Source organism: Silurus meridionalis, chromosome 25, assembly GCF_014805685.1.
Source record: "Silurus meridionalis isolate SWU-2019-XX chromosome 25, ASM1480568v1, whole genome shotgun sequence".
In the NCBI taxonomy this organism is placed as follows: Eukaryota; Metazoa; Chordata; class Actinopteri; order Siluriformes; family Siluridae; genus Silurus; species Silurus meridionalis.
The window spans coordinates 2,334,019-2,351,824 of record NC_060908.1 but is presented as its reverse complement, the minus strand read 5'-3'; the positions used below and the strand labels follow the sequence as shown (position 1 = coordinate 2,351,824).

General features: G+C 39.7%; 1 protein-coding gene across 2 annotated transcripts in view; it reads left to right on the top strand.

The window, feature by feature from the left end:
* Nucleotides 1-17,806, top strand: part of pappaa (pregnancy-associated plasma protein A, pappalysin 1a) — a 92,542-nt gene that overhangs the window by 40,441 nt on the left and 34,295 nt on the right. For both annotated transcript variants that reach the window (XM_046839707.1, XM_046839706.1), the window contains exons 11-14: nt 4,065-4,261; nt 16,024-16,131; nt 16,320-16,467; nt 16,776-16,989. In XM_046839707.1, the coding sequence (XP_046695663.1) occupies nt 4,065-4,261; nt 16,024-16,131; nt 16,320-16,467; nt 16,776-16,989 (667 nt within the window). The remainder of the gene's footprint in view (nt 1-4,064; nt 4,262-16,023; nt 16,132-16,319; nt 16,468-16,775; nt 16,990-17,806) is intronic.

Sequence of the window (17,806 nt, the reverse complement as noted above, 5' to 3'; positions counted from 1 at the left end):
TTTTACATTTTTACGTAATGTTTTGTCTTTTGTATCAATACCCATAACCGCAAAAGTAAATGCGAACAAAACTCTTGACCTTCTGTCACCAGCCAGATGTCACCATTTATTTACATCTTGTGCAGTTCCCTTGATCCGTTCTCATACAGCTATCACGGTACCTGTTATTTTCCTCTGTCTGCATACTTTCAGTGGAACTCACATCTGCGTAGCGGCTTGAATTGTTTGTAGAATTCACATGGAAACAGTGGAGATCATCTGCTCGTCTGTCTTTTTGTCTGTGTTTTCCTACAGTAACTCCGGGTCTGCCTGCTTGAGTCCGCAACTTGAGTTGCGATATTTGATGTTAAATTTGATGCTCTAATTAAAAGGTTGATCACATGACAACACCGAAACAGTTTAGCCAAAAATAATATGGTTTAAATCAATCTGGCAAGATAGCAACATATTGATTTTATCCTCCATTAGCTATCAGATATCAGAGTTTAAGGTAGCTATCTTTAGTTTCCTAAATTAAACGATCTATGTCTGCTAACAAGTGGGTGAAACCAATTACTATGAACTAAATGATCTAGATTTGACCCAGAGATTTCAAGTGAGATCAATTGCACACGTAAGACTCGCCTTTAGTTTAACTTTAAACAATGGTTTTAATTTATACTGTAACAACACTATTCCAGGATTAGCTGACCTAGCTTGAACTGTGAATAAACAACTAACTAATTACTTTCACCAACATAAATGTAACACCGGAGAAAGCTAGCTATCCTTCGGTAAACTATTGTATTTTATAATCAAAACCTATAGTGATGTGTGCTAAAAAGTTGATTAAATCCATATGCTATTTTTCATCATTAGCTACACTAGATAGCTAAAAAGATTAGATTGCAAAAAGATTAGCATTCAACATGAATTGCCAACTTGGTAGAAGCCTCTGGCATACATGTTAAGGATAAACTTATATTGACTAATTTATATTTAAAATCTGTTTATTTTTGCTGCTTTGGGACAGTATTCGTTGTTAAAAGAGCTATACAAATAACATAGAACTGAATTGAGGTAGCTTAGCTTACATTAGAAGTGTCTTAGTGCTAGAGTTCTAGTTTGTCTAGAAATGTATGTGAACAAAGTAATCTCAGAATAAATGAATAACTTAAAAACTCCTGTAGAGAGCAACTTTACAAATACACAGCAATCTAGCACACCTAACATCAACTTTAAAATCAAATCAAATCAAATTTTATTTGTCACATACACTTTCAAGACAAAAGTATTGAAACCTTTCCAACCATATGAGGTTTTTCCCCAAACTCTTACTACAAACTTGGATGTGGTAGAATGACATTTTCACTTGAACTAGGAGACCCAAACCTGTTCCAGCATGACAATACCCCTGTGCACAAAACCAGCTCCATGAAAATACACTTTACATGGGTTGGAGTGGAAGATCTCCTGCAATAGAGCTCCTGCACCGAAGGGACCTCCTCACCTTCTCAGTACCTGACTTTACTGACACCCTTGTAGCTGAATGAAATCTCACAAATCTCTGCAAAATCTAGTGGAACATCTTTCCAGAAGAGTAAAGGTTATTATGAAAGTGAATGAGGACTACATATGGAATGGGAGTTTTTGAAAAGGATATCTCAATCTTATAGTCAAATTTTTGTTTATATAATCTAGCTGATATATCAGAGTTGGAGAAATCGTAGGCAAAGTACAGCAAAGTAAAATCTTTAGATACCTCCAGCATGAACCACAATGTCAAATATTTTGAAAACTAGCCTGCATGTTTGCTTGGTACAGCAAACATTAGCATTGCCTAAGCTGTAGCTAGCAGAAGTATCATGCTTGCTACACTTCAGTGGATTTTGTAATTAAGCCTGTTGACAGGGTTTTAATGTGGGAATTAATATCAATAGCCAGGTAACCTGAAGCGACACTTAGACAAGATTAGCGGTGGTAGAAGAATAGAAGAAGGTTGAATCATGTAGCGAGAAAAGCACATTGCACTTCTGACACCATGTGTGTGTATTCTTGCTAACTGCAGTAACTGCGACGTGTGTGTGTGTGTGTGTGTGTGTGTGTGTGTGTGTGTGCCCCCTTCGGCAGCCCCACATTTCAAAATCGCCAGAACTAAGCTGAGGGGAGCATTGGAATTTGCGTAGAGGCCAACTTGGCAAAGCATTTCTTTGTCCCCCTACTGGAACCCCTGACTCTGGGAAGCGGGGTTGAGGGGGTAGAAAGAGTGGGATGGAGAAGGGGGGAGTGAGAGATGAGAAGGATGCAGCCGAGGGAGGAATCAGTGAAGAAAGATTGATTGAGAGGGAGAGGATGGAGAGAATATGGATGGGAATGGTAGAAAAACTGGAACAGGGGGAAGAGAGGAAAAACGCAACAGTTGAGCAAAGGATGGATAAGGAAGCAGGAAGGCGACGGAAAATGAAGGAGACTGGAAAGACTCGTGTCTGGAAAAGACATCGCTCTACTTTTTTCTCTTTCTTGTTCTCTCGCTCAATCTGTCTCTACATCTCGTTTCCTAAAAAAAAGAATGTACGATAGACCCCTAATCTGACATCATATCCTACTACTCTCGTGAATCCTGCCTTGGCTGCCACAGCAGGATGCTCCTATGTTTTGAAAAATACATCTAATTTGTTTGTCATCCTAAACCAATCTTCTCTGGCCTGGCAGCGGGGACACGTATGTTTACTCTCCTCCTCCTCCTATTCTTCTGGAAAAACCAGGAATGACAAAAGAAAGGCTTTGTTTACTTTTTTAAAATACCTACTGATAATCTTTGGCACCGACACTTCCTTGACACCTTTTTCTCCTGTGTTGCTGGGTTCAGACTCATGTTACGGATTTTCCTCCTGCTCAAGTGAGGAGAATGAAAACCTAGCACTTGCTCAGACATTCCGTCATTTTTAGTGAGTTTTAAGTATTTATAAAAACCGCTAGCTAAACATATGACTCGTCTTGGGGAGAGATTTGAAACGTTGTCCAACAAGGTATGTAAGAAAAAAGTTTCCAAATTTTTTAAATTCAGGTTTAGATCTAGCTGCTGTGGTTTGCCTAATTAGCACCTATGCAAAACTAGGAGGTGGTAGCTCAGTTTGGGGGAGGTGGTAGCTCAGTCGGTGGGGGGAGGTGGTAGCTCATTGGTTAAGGCTATACTTTTTCATCTAAAAAATCTCCATGTCTACACTTTTGTTTTCAATCGTTTCCCAAAAGTTTCTCATCCACACTGAAACAAAAAAAGTCCAATTTTTCCAATGTATCCATTTTGTATTGCATAAAAAAAAAAACTAAATATAAAAATATGCATTTCAAATGAAAATGTATTGTAAGTGCAAATGTATTGTAAATGTATTAGTGTGTATTGCCTAACGTCATTGACATTAAGGGCCTTGCCCAAGGGCCCCAGTAGTGGCAGTTTGGTGGGGTTCAAAATAAAAAAAATAAAGAAAAGAGAATACTTTTTATTTTTACATTTCACAAAATTATTAAGTGGATCTTAAAAAAACAATGATTTTAAAAAATAAATGATGATTTTACTTATTAAAAACATATATGAAAGTGATCATTTCAAGATTCGGAGGATCTCAGTAAGCATACTATGCCATAATTTTTTTGGAGTATCAATATTACATTGTTATATAGGGTAGGTGGTGACTTAATGGTTATATCTCCGAGTTTCTGATCGAAAGATTCAAGTCATTGTATTGCCAAGCTGCCACTCTTGGGGCCCTTAAACAAGGCCCTTAAACCTCAAGGGGCGCTGTATCATGGATGGCTCTACGCTCTGACTTTAGCTTCCTTACATCATTATAGAAAGAAGAAAGCACTGATACTGTAGACTCTTTCCCAAAATGTTCATTTAATATTTGTCCTCACAGGAAACTTCACCATCCATGAGTTCTTGCTGTAAAATAAAGTTTTTTGTAAAGGTTTTCAACACACATGGAAACACAACCTACACTTTCCACCAGTTGTAACACTTTTGCATCACTCTTAACACAATAAAATGTAGCACACAACTTTACATGTCGTTCTGTCTGTCACAGATGAACCCAGCATATGCTACAACTATGATGGGGATGGAGTTTGTGAGGACTTTGAACGGGAGACGAGTGTAAGAGACTGTGGTCTGTACACCCCGAGCGGTTTCCTGGATCAATGGGCCACGACGGTGGAGACGTCCCATGAGGAAAGGCTTTACTGCCCAGCTGAGGTGGCATCCGGATACCCTGCGATCACCAAGGTACAACTTGTTTTATCACAAATACGTTTGCCACAGATGTTGTAAAGTGACAGCGATGGTTTCAGAAATTTCTGTAAGTGTGTAAGTTATACAATAAGCAGACACTGAAAAGTATCCCGCCTCCAATACGGGTGTCACGCTCTTTAGAGGAGGCAGTAGCCCCTTGCTTTCTGTCTGCCGACTGTTTGTCTGGCGACAGAAGTGGCCCACTTTGTATTCAAATTGTTATGAGGCGTTTTTGCTGTCACCTAATACAAACTCAGTAATGAAAACGTTCAACCTAAACCCCATTTGCTTGCTGTTAAATGTGATCTCAACAAACATGTCATCATGTCACCGTGTGCAGACTGACATTGGCATTGTGATGGAGATTCTTTTAGCAAAACTCATACTTGGTACGAAGATCCATTCTCTTTCTTGCTTGTAAGGCAGAAGATATGATCTCCAAAAGATCCTAAACCTGTCTTTCAAAATTACACACCAACCTCTGTGTCAAGCGGCCCTTGTGCACAATGACCTGGCCCCGATACAGCCAAGGTCGGACTGGATTGTTTTAGCCTGAGGAGATCAAAGTCACAGAGAGGAGACAGATGAGGCCATGTGAAGACAAATGATACAGTGCATATGGAAGACGTCAGCCTTGTTGGATGAATCGAAAGATTTTGACGTTTAAAGTACTCCTAAATAAAACCCAATCATGCTTCTGTTTCTCTCTTTATTCACCATCACAAGGTCTTCTGTCATTTGTGGTTTACAGCACACTGAGTATTCAGCACAGACAATCTGTGCTTGCATTCTTCCTGAGCGCATATGTCAGGTCAAAGTACTCTTGGGATTTCTCTCTTTTCTTGTGTCCTTCAGAATTAATCACATGAAATTTTTTCACAATGAAAACCCCCTCAGTCAATCAAAACCAAACACAGACGCTTGTGGTTGATGAGAAACGGATACCTCGGACCGCATTTGTAGTCCCGTATTTAATTCTTGAGTGCCTTGTACGTGATCTAGCTTTGGAATGGCATATCTTCGGCATATCTCATCCCATAATGTCATCAAGCAGACAGTGCATGAGGTCGATCTCTTTGGAAGTAGCTGTAAACAGTAAACACATCTCTGCTTTGCCTTGGTTTATCCGGGCCTGTTGATGATCAAGGTGCCTGCACCAGCTCCTCTATGCCGAGATGCATGCTTGTCATCGTTTTGTTGTTATTGTGGTCTTCCTTCACTTGTTGCCTCCCTACAATCAGAGGATTCTGTGCAGACTTTGCCGCTTCAAAGGTCGTGTTGGGCTAGCTCCCCCCACGGGGAACGGAGTTAGTTGATAGGGATCAGTCCGGATGCTTGAAAGGAGCCCGTTAAAGATGGAGTGAGGCGGGAAGGGACTGTGTCTCTGTCGTAGATGCCAACAGGCCTGCAGCCACGGGAGCTTTCCACCATGAAGAACACACAGGCTTTTAGGTCAAACAAGCAGATTTTCATCATTGTGAGAGCCATATGTGAGAACACCCAACCGCCCACCCACCCGCCAAACCCAACCCAACCACTAGTTAAAAAACCCCACCATCTGACCGTGTGTGTATCTCATACAAAGAAAGAACAGAATGTCTTTGCACTCTGTATTTTCTATCTGTGTGGGCCAGGCAGAAATGTTCTTGGCCTGGCTCATCACCAGCGACCCACCAGCATTTTACCTTTTACACGCTTGTTGTTTCGACCTGCACCTTGGAGTAAAATCGATCTTCGATTTAACATGATTTTTGACTTTGCACACTATCAGCATTCGGCGGCGCGCATCTGGGCTGGAGCGCGTTCAAGTATGCGGTAGCATGTTCATGCAGATGGATCCAGAAAAAAAATCGTGCATGGTTGCTGCTTGTGAGCTGGAGAAGCCTGGTTCATTTCCCAGGCCATGCGGTCAGCGAGTCGTGTACTTGGGTATAAAAATATACAGACAGCCACCATGCAGAACAGCAGGACTGCTGGAGCTTTGGCCAAATCCAGCATTGTCCAGTGCCAAGGCTGATATCCAGTCTGCTGCCCTGTTTATTTATGGCTAATTTCATTGGTTGTACAGGATCATGATGAATTTGGGGTCCCTTTTTTGCTCCAGTTTTTCTTTACCTGAGATGTTAGGTCTCTTTGGAAAGGCTTCTATTCTGTGGATATAAGAGTAGGAAAAAAGCCTGATACACCATGTCTACTAACATGTAGATCCTGTGGTAGTGAAAAAGATCCAGGACTTTACTGTGGATGGATGTCAATGGTAGACAGTTACACAGTCATTTGCATGTAAATTGAATTTAGAATAGTGAGGTCACCTATTGGAAACCAGAGAACTATGTGGAAACCCACATGAATACAGGATTCCGCGGTACTTCAGAATGTTTTTGAAATGTTTCCGCGGTGTTGTAGTATAATGATAATTCGCTACAATGACAGCCAAACAGCTTTCTGTTATTGGTGTAAATCTCTCTTGTTTTTTTTTTTTGTATGACTCTAGTGCTTGGTTAAGGCCAGTTACTAAGAAAGTATGTTAAGGTCGTAAAAAATTTGACTTAAAAAGCCCATGACGACTCTAATGCTGTTTAAGATCTGACCAAATGTGGAATGTTTGGTGAATGAAATGTACCTTATTTCCAAACCTATTAGTCTTTTTTTTTTTTTTTTTTGCATAAGCAAGACCAGTGGGTTACAAACCAAACTCAAAGGCCATCTTTCTTCGAATACATCTGTTTAAAAATCAAGAAGGATCTGGAATTAGATTAGACCTCATGACTGATTTTAAAATGACTCTGGCTGATTTGTAGCAGTGTCAATAAAAAAAAAATTATACACACACACACACACACACACACACACACACACACACACACATATATATATATATATATATATATATATATATATATATATATATATATATATATATATATATATATGTGTATAGAGAGAGAGAGAGAGAGAGAGAGAGAGTGAGAGTGAGAGATGGGAAGTAATGAAGCACAAATACTTCGTTAAGGTACTTAAGTAGATTTTTCTGGTACCAGTTCTTTACTTCACTAATTATTTTTGGACAACTTTTTACGTTCAGTCATTACATTTTTCATATCAGAAATATCTGTATTTTCTACATCTTACATTTTCAAATCAGACCCATTACTTTCGTTTTAATCAGTTTTTGTGAAATCTCAATATTTTTTCTTTTCATTGCGCCGTTTTCAGCCCATCAACCTGTTTCCTGTCATTGCACTGCTTTTTCAATCCACTGGTGTATCATTTCCTGTCTCTCACACCACAGACGTAGACTAGTTTACGGAGCTCACAATGAGCAGGCAGAAGGCAACAAGAAGTCTGGGGTTAACGTGAATGAGACAGAGGGAGTCAGAGATGTAAACATGACTTAGAACTTCAACTTTTATGAGTATGAGGAACATGAGGATCTGTTCTTGTGTGGATGTGTGTACTTTTGCCATCTCTGATAATATTATATATATATATATATATATATATATATATATATATATATATATATATATATATATATATATATGCCTTTATTACAGACATCAAGAAAACTATATTATACATTACTGATTATTATTATATTGAAAGAATCCCTGACTTCTAACAAAAAAAAAAAATCTTCCTTTTTAATTATAACAAAGTCATTACAAACCATATCCTGTGAAAGCTATATGATATTTATTATCCATGACTTCTCGCTTGTAATTAATTTCCAGGTTTTTCGGGCGCTGCCGTGGCAAAGCGCAGCCGCTCAGATTGCATTAGGTAGCGTTAATAATATTTTTACATCACACTGCTCATTTAATTACACACTAAAATTACCAGTGACACATCATAATCAAAATGATTAATTGCCCTCATTCTCTCTCTTCTTCTGCCCGCCGGTGCATATAGTGCGAGGTTAATTAAGGTAGCCCCACATCCAAAACATGGCCTAGCTGCAATAGGACACATAGTCCTTCCTAAGCAATATGTATTCAGTGCTTGAACAGAACATCCTGCTCACGGAGCTGTACCACAGGGATGCTGCTTTTAGCTGAGGTTGCCCTGGTGGGATTTTGACAGCATCTCGTTCTGCTCAGGTTAACAACAAGCATGTGTTAGCATAGTAGAGTGCTAGGGTTTCAATAGGTTTATCTCCCCAGAGCCCCTACACCACACTGGGCAGCTGACGCAAGACTTATTTTTCCCACGAGGCCATGCAGCACAATAACGTCAGGCTTGAAAGCGCCACTCTCCGTGCAGCTACGCGGACATGGAGTTCTCGGCGAGCCTTTTTGTACGGCCGACTGGCTAAAAGGTCGCATTAGTAATAGCTCATTTCATTGCAAAGTCACTTTACGATAATGGTTTTCAGCTCTGCTCTCGAGGGCGTGTGAGTGAGTGTGTGTGTGTTTGTGTGTGTGGGATAGTAGTGTGTTTTGCCAGCCCTCTGTGTTTCTGGTGGCTCTGGAGCGTCTCGTGTTTGTGCGGAAGTTCGCTGAAGTGTTTCAAAGGCTGCCTGTGTGATCGCTTTGCTGGAGCTAATAGAGACTGGCTGAGGTATTTTACATAGTCTGGACACTTCCAGAGAAAGTGCTTGTGTTTGGCAAAGTGAGTTTCTGAGGCAGTGCTTGTTGTGGTACAGAGGTGCTGAATTAGTATATGCTATGCATCTTATTATACAGTCAACCCCTGATAATTCATAGTTCGAAACTCGCGGGTTCTTATTTGGAACCTGATTAAAAGCAAGTTTCGGATTATCTTAAAATTTGCGGGAGTCCGCAGTGGGACTGAATGTTCAGGAACGTTAGGAATAACATTTGAAACTTTGTATTTGCTCGAGTACTGTACACTATTACGTTTATAAAGTGATATAATGTCTAGATAAATTCATAGGGGCTGTCCAGTGCGTCTGAAAATCGCAGATTTTCTGAACTCAGGGGGTCTTAAAACATAACCCCCATGAGTTTTGAGGGACCACTCTGTCATACATGGCACAATATTTGTCGTTTAGAAAGCTATGTGCCATAAAATCGATCTAAAATCCACTCAGTTTGTAATCAGACAACGAATACATCATAGACAGCGAGTAAAGAGCAAACGTGAACGTCTGCGTGAAACTGGACAAATCTGCCACAGACATGACATTGTTTGACATGATATACTTTTACCATACGGCGATGCTGCAACGAGTCATTTCAGGTGTTTTGAGTGGCACACCCACTTCAAGAGCAGAGGAACATCATTGGAAGAAGAAGAGAGATCAGGAAGACCTCTGATTAAATCAAACCCCGTAAATATCAAAACCGTTTGCAAGATGTGCATGATGATCATCAGAGAACAAACTGCATGATGTCACTTCCGCACTCACTACTACTTGCCAGATACCCCTCCTGCAGACTTCACCCTCTTCCCGAAGATCGGGCTCAAAGGTTGGGGTTTTAGACAGCCAGCATGAATAGCAGAAGGTGCTGGACATTTGTAAACATAGATAAGTACAGTACTTTCTTCTAAACAGAGCTAGTCTTGAAACATTTTGATACCATCTCATATAGGTTTGTCCTTTATAATTGTACGTTTGTCCCCAACGATTGAGCCAGTTGCGACTGTGGCGAGGAAAAACTCCCTGAGGAAGCCTCAAGAGAAACCTTTTCAACCTTTAAATTGAGAAGATCGTTGTGATTGTTCGTTATAGTAGATGACAGGGAACAGAAGGTTTAAATGACGTAATAAAGACATTTTGTAAAGAGTAAAATGAGTGCACGAAGATCAGCAGATTGAAGTGACGATGATGAGCCTGGGGTTTAAATGCTATTTATGACTTATTTCAAGTAATTTAATGCTGATGATACAAACTAATTTCTTATCATAAATAATAAAATTTTATAGCACTATTTGTCCAAAAGAGCCCATGTTTATGCGGGTTTGTTCCACCCAATCAAGACTTGGAAACCTATTGAATCAGTATATCTGCCAATTGACTATCAATTGATCCTTATATTCTCAGAGCCTATTAATAGAGCTTATAGTTTGTTTTGAATTTTCAGCAATGATTAGCAATACTGCTTGTCCTCACACCTAGCTCATAGCTGGAGATAACCCTCTCATCTCCTTAGTCTTTATAGGCATGGGAAACACAAATCTACATTAAAGCAGGGACACTCAGTAACTGAGAAGAGTACATTGGTGACTTTGCCATACCACAGCAGCTTCTCTTGTTTCAATTATCATTAAAAGGAGCATCTGGTTTTCCTATAAGGGCCCAGACTCTAAAAGGCAGCCTTCATTTACACGCATGGCTGTTAACACGTCAGGTTCCGAGGGAGAATGTCATTTATGCTAAGTGGAGGTATTTCGCATACGGAATGCTCTCGGGAAGCCGTCGGCAGACCGCACGTTTTGCTTGTGCACCCACAGTGGCATGTGAGGCAGCCGTGGCTTTGGCACGTACGATGACGAGAAGCCACGAGTTATGGCACAGCGAGCCCATTTCAGACATCAGTCCCGTTTTCTTTTCACCAACTCAGACCTGCCAGCCTTTACACACATTGTTTAAGGGTTTTGCATATTAACGTTAACGAAAGCTTGTTGGAGTTATTGCTCCAAAATCTGCAAATAGTTTCTTCAAAAAAATTCTGCTTTTTTTTCCCAATCAGAGGAATAATCCAGAATGATTGTTGGTTGCATAGATGTTTTGAATCCCCTGATAATAAGGCACTCCATATTATTATTATTATTATTATTATTATTATTATTATTATTATTATTACTTTTAAAGTAAATTGAGAAGGTTTTGTGTTCAGTAAAATTAATAAAATTAATAGGTTAAGTATCTAGGGATTTTCTTAATATTTATTATAGATGAAAAAGAAAAATATAAACAGTACTTCAATTTTTTAAATGACAAAAACTTAAAACACTTTTTCTTCGTATAGAATATTTTTTTAATATAAGTTCAAAATACAAGGCCATGAATATTTCAGTTCTATAATTGGCAATAAGTATGCAGATCAAATTGGTAAATTATTTATGGTAAGACCAATTAGCATTGTGGAGTGGAAATGGAAAGATGGAAAGATGAAACTAAAAATGAAAAATGTGCGATTGATAAACATCATGTAATGAGGCCCACTGTTAAAGAAACAATTAATAAAAAATAAAAAAATAAATAAAAATTGCTACAGGTGCACTATATGGAAATGAAGTACAAGGATTCTCAGTTTTAAACATCCCATTCCACATTTAGTGCATATTTGCAGTTATAATAACTTCCACTCTTCTGGTAAGATGTTCTACTAAATTTTGAAATGTGTTTGTGGAGATTTGTGGAGATTCATTCAGCCACAGGGGTGTTAGTAAAGTCAGGTGCTGATGTAGGTGAGGATGTGAGGAGGTCTGGGGTGCAGTCAGTGTTCACATTTATCCCAAAGGTGTTTAATAAGTTTGAAGATCTACAGCAGGAGATTTGCATTTATGGCATTTACATTAACATCCAGAGAGACTAACTTGTAACTTTGAAATCGTAACCTTCTGATCCAGTGTCCAATGCCTTAACGACTGAGCTACCACCTCCCTTTAGATCTTGGAGATCTTCCACTGCAACCCATGTAAAGGAGATCTTCATAGAGCTGCCTTTGTGTCTTGCTAGAACAGGTTTAGGTCTCCTAGTTAAAGTAATTGGAAAATGTCATTCTACCACCATCCAGAGACGTCGTATACAATTGTGTGCCTCCAAGTTTGTGGTAACACTTTGGGAAAGAACCAAATATGGTTGGAAGAGACAGGTGTCCTGATACTTTTATCCATATAGAGTATCAGTGTTGCAGGATCAGCGGTTAAAAAATGCTGGTCTAGTGGATAAATGTGCTCAGAGAAACCCATACTAGAGAAGCTGCACCTGCAAGAATTTTGGGTCACATTCTGCATAATGTTGTTTCCAGCGAGTCTTTGGAGTCGTTAGCGGTTAACCGAGAGATATGAGGGCGGTGAGGAGATTTGTGTCTGGATGTTTGGCTCTGAGGTTTCGAATGAGCATTACCTCACATGGAAGGCTCTGAGTAGGGTTTCTCGTGTCGTGACGATAAAGCAAACCTCACACAGGTCTCCCCGCAAATGTCTCGCAGATGTTGCGCTGGCTGGAAACCACCTTTCCTGTTTGTCCCGAGAAAAAAAGAAAATGACAGTTTATCGAGCGCATTCAAAAAATAAACACATTTGTATAGACAAACCAAGAATGCGCACTCCCTCGGAGATGACTATTTGTGCTTTTGAAAGGGAACAAAAACTTCACAGGGGGAGCAGAACCTTGAAGAACCTCTGCTGAGAGCGTATTCGAAAGAGCATTAGGCAGGTAGCCATGTTTCAAAAGGATTATTAGATTGTTTATTATTTCCTGAATTGAAATGCCATCGATCAGAGGAATGTAAACACGAGCCGCACGGTTTAAAGATGGAGTTAAGGTGCAATCGAGGTGGACGACCCCGATACCCTTGGTACCTGCTCGTGATTTGTTTAGGTTGTAAACAGAAAGCAAAGTGCTTTTTTTTTTTACGCTTTAATCCATGGCCTGCTTTGCTGCCAGCTCTTGCAGCTGTTCCTGAATTAACAGTTTAGAGCAGAAAATCAGGCACAAGATTCCTCTTGAGGATCTCGAGCTGTGCACTCTCAGTTACTGACCTAGCTCAACCTCCCAACTTCTATGCTTCTTTGGAAGATCTAAACCAATTCTTATTTCAAAATTGAGTCATTTGTTTTCCTTTTGCCACTTTTTTGTTGGCTCTTTCTTACTTTCTGAAAAAGTTTTTCTGAGGATATCTGTAGTGGCTTTCTTTAATGGGCTTGGTTTGAGGATTCTGTTGGGGATGAGATGCTTGAGAATGAGAGAAACAGACCTGGCAACCTTTATTCAGTTTGTGTATGAGTTTTTTGTTTTTAGCATCCACTCTTCAATATAAGCTAAAGTTTCTCGACTCATCCACAATTTCACAACTTTTGGGAACAATTTTTTGACGAAAATAAACAAAAATGTATTCTGATTAGTGTAGACGTAGCCTGACTCTCAGTGCTCCAGGGGTGCTGTAACATGGCTGACCCTGTGCTCTGACCTCAGCTTTCTAACATCGTTGGGAAATGAGAAGAAAGGATTTCACTGTGCTATAAAGTACATGTGATGAATATAAGGAACCTTTTCACATTATAGTAGCAGCGTTAACATTTGTACGTTTCAGAAAAATCCCTATAGAGCTTAGATCTCCTGGTCTTGGGTTTCTTCTGCTTGAAACACAAAAATGTTTGGACTCTAAAGATGAGCAAAACCTCAGTGAGCTGGTCTGTATAGTACAGGTGACATAGGCATGATATACGATATATGTTATGGGCAACCCCTCCTCTCAATACTTCACAGCTGGTCTAAATTGCCTCTTGGAAGCCGTCCTCAAGCCGAAAACTTTGTTTTCAGGAGTGAACGCTGGAGGATATTTGCTTATAATTAGCTTCAAAACATCCAATCGCGCCGAGATCCACGTGGTCCACGGTGGAAGCGCACCATACTCGAGAGTGAAGTTCTTTCAAGGTTTGTTGACCAATCCGATGTTGAGAAACATGGATGTAGGATGTGGGATTGAAAAGATCTGCATCCATGATGTGAGGCAAAGCCTGCTGAAATAGACCTTGTGCTTCCGTGTTCTAATCAAGCGACCTAACTTGATTGTTCTCGACAGCCCTCGGTAGCTGTTTCTCACCGAAAGCGAACAAGCTTTAACAAGCTCGCAACATTTAGTATTTCTTCCACCCCTTTTTTTTGTTTGTATTTATTTGACTTTATTACCTTCTATTGTATTCCTACAGCTTGTGGTTTATAATGATTTATTGTACATCATTTGTTTTATTGGTTTATTTTCTCCCGTGTGTTGCTTGTGTTAGACCTTGCTTTGGCTGCTGTGTTGTGGTTTAGTCGTGATGTCACAGGCTTGGAATGCTGTCTACGGGGAGACTTCCTCTCCCTGCTTCTGGGCAGGCTTCCTCCCAGACCTGCAGGGTGGGGGTCTGGATTTATTTACTCTCCTTAACAACCAAATCAAAATAATGACAACTCCATTTCAAGGTGCTTGTACAGTAGGAGACCCGGACATTATATAACAGCAATTTGGAGAGGTGATGGTGGTCATTTAAAGACCTGGAGAACCTGGAGTTTCTACACCCAAGGTGTTGGACTAACTGTGCGTTTACAGACTCATTCCTAGTAACACGTTGACGTAGAACGTCCGACCCTTTGGTGAAATAAAAAAGACTTTCCACCTTGTCTCAACCTTCAAGTCTTATGGATCATCTCACATCAGTCACAACAGATCTGTTAAGCAGATATGAGCGGGTTTTATCTGGGATGTTTGTGCTCAGATTACTCCGATAAGTTTCAAGCTCAGATGACTAATATCCAATTTCATTGGTTCAGTGGAAAAGTCAAAACAATGGAAAAGTGTCCTTATTTTTGTTTTTTTGGGGGTTTTTTCTATGTGTACAAAAAAATAGAAAAATGCTCAGGCTTGAGACTGGAACTCCACAACTGTGCCAGCCCAGCAGACAAATCAACAAATGACCCAAATATAGAATATATATATATATATATATATATATATATATATATATATATATATATATATATATATATATATATAAATCGTTTTTATGCTTTTTTTTAATCATTATGTGTTTCTACTTTCTACAACAACTGTTCCCACCTTTACCTTTCACTTCCTGTGTCCACGTTCCTCAGAACGCAGCTTCAGACACCAGCTCAGCCCATTATCGAAACCACAGACGCGTCTCACCTGTTCACTTTAAACCCCAATCAGCAAAACAGTGCTATGATCCCAGCACGACTGTCTCATATTACTTTGTATTAACGTGGCTGGCCTCGTCTGCCCTCCAAGCTACCAGGATTCCTGCTTGGCGCTTTAGCATGCAACTTCAAAAATCGGTTCACAGGAGGAGATGGAAAACAAAAAAAAAAAAAGGCATTTGAAGAGCTTGGAAGCAGGTATAGCTTAGGAGCTTGCATCTGGTTGATGTGGTTCCAAAGTTAATGTCAATCAAAAAAAAGAAAAAGGAGTTAGATAAGAGAAGGAAAGAAAGCATGTGGATCTATAAATCATGGTTTTTGCTTTTTTGTTTTGGAGGTTCATCCCACATTCACACTACCAAGTGACGGTTTTCCTCTTTTGACTGCTTTTATTATCATTTCTTGTTATCCAGAGATAGCTATATACAGCTTCTGTAGCTAAGTAGGTGAAGAGAAATCCAATAAAACACACACATTAGCATGATTTTTGTTGCTTGATTTGCATGTCACATGCTAGGCTAGGTAGCCGCTCTGTTAGCTATGCAAGCTAAATTGTCTAGCCACATACACAAGAGACTCCAATGATTTTTGAGTTGTACTTGACTGGATGGGTTGAAAAATGAAACCATGATTTTTATCTTTCCTTTATGTTATTGAGTCAAACAATAAATAAACTAACTGCAGGTAGGAACTAAAGCTGTGAGTAAAGAATTGAAGAATTGTCACAGATTTGGTCCAAGGAATCAGTTGAAATCCAGGCCAGATGCTTGGATTTCTTTCTTTATCGTGTCGTTGGTCGAATTGATGACATTATATTGGCACGATTCGATTTTAGTGGATTTTTTTCTGGAATTCTGGAATTTTAAAAGCATTGTTTTTAACCTGCTGCCTTTTTTTTTTTTTTTTTTTATCTTCTCAGACCTGCCAGTCTAAAGTGTATGACTTGTCTCATGGCATTTCCCAGTACGCCTGGTTTCCTTGTCGTGAAGCCCAGCAGGTTTCCTGGTATCGTCCGTACTGGCTAAAGGTGAGTTTACAGCCCTTCTCGTAACCTTTACCTTCTCATAAGCAAAGATTAGTATGAGAAGTGGAAGCTCATTGGTTAGAGCTCTGGACTACTAATCATTAATGAATTGATGAAAAATTGATGAAAATTTGATGAAATAAAAAATGAATGAGAAAATTAATCAACCGCTGGAATGTGCCCGTTCACAGGCCTATTTCTCGCACCCGATGGTAGCCACGGCGGTCATCATCCACTTGGCGGCAGACGGGACAACAATTTTTGACTCAGTGCAACATCAGACACAATGCAACATCTCTGTGCAGCTGGTGGACACCAAGGACAAGCTTCACAGCTTAGGTGTGTAAAGAATCGAGGAAGAGGTCGCTTAGAGGTTAAGACTGATTGGAAGGTCATGAGTTCAAATCCGATCAAGCTACCACTGATGGGCCCTTGAGCAAGATTTACTTGTTCATGAGATTAATGTGAATGCTTTGGAAGATCGTTATTTGTCAAAAAAGAAACATATAAACAGTAACACTGTTGGAAAGTTACAGAAAAAAAAAAAAAAGTTTTACTCTTTGAGGTAACTTTGCTACCAAAACTTCGACAATCAAGATGTTAAAATCATATCAGTCGTATTTTTTTTTTCAAATTAATCCCTTCAGGTAACTGGCGTCTGAGCTGCCGCACCAACCCTTTGGTGATCCCTGTGAGTCATGACCTCAGCATGGCTTTCTACCACACAAAAGCTATCCTCCTGATTTTCCGCTGCCCGTTGGTGGCCATCTCTGGTGTGGGTCTGCGTTCCTTCCAGTTCTTCGACCCTATCACCATCAGCAGCTGCCAGAGCAATGAGATCTATAACCCCATGGGCCAAAGGTGAGTTCAAGGGTCTACAAAGTCTTTGTAAAAAAAACCCTGAAAGGCTTTTATTTTATTATCTTAGATATTTTGACCGTCTAAAAACACATGCTAAGACGTAAATGGGTGTGTGTTCATTATATCCTTGATATTAAGATAGGTTTCAATACTTGCCATGATTAATTGAGTCAGGTCATGGTTGGGGGAGGGGCTCATAATTGCAAGCCCTGCTTTCAGGAGATTTTCTTCTGTGGGGTGGTTGGGCAATTCCATGTTTTTTTTTTTATGCATGTGGATTTGCAAGTTATAATTTTTACACACATATTGTCCAGAGCGACGTACATTTCAGAGCGATGTATATTTCCTGTCTTTCACAAACGTAGACAAGTTTCTGAAGTTCCCAGTGAGCAGGCAGAAGGCAGTAAGAAGTCTGGGGTTAACATGGATGAGACAGAGGGAGTCAGTGATGTAGACATGACTCAGAACAGAGACATTCCTGATCACCTGATCATCATCATCTTTTCTCTGCTTGTGTTTTACATGGTGGATCTTTAGCATGGATACATTCATTAGAGAACAACAATTGAAATTTGTTTTGTATTCATATATTAATATGACGTGAGGATCAGTTACCAGCGTGACACTAAAACAGGTAGCAGTAATGGTGACTTTTTACTAAAGTACATGTCAAAACCCCAAACTTCTTTACCTTAACTTTTACCAGAGTCTTTTAAAACATGAGGATCTGCACTTCTACTTGAGTGACGGATGTGTGTACTTTTGCCATCTCTTGTAAAAGAGAAAGGCAGGATATTTATAACGAATACTCAGAGAG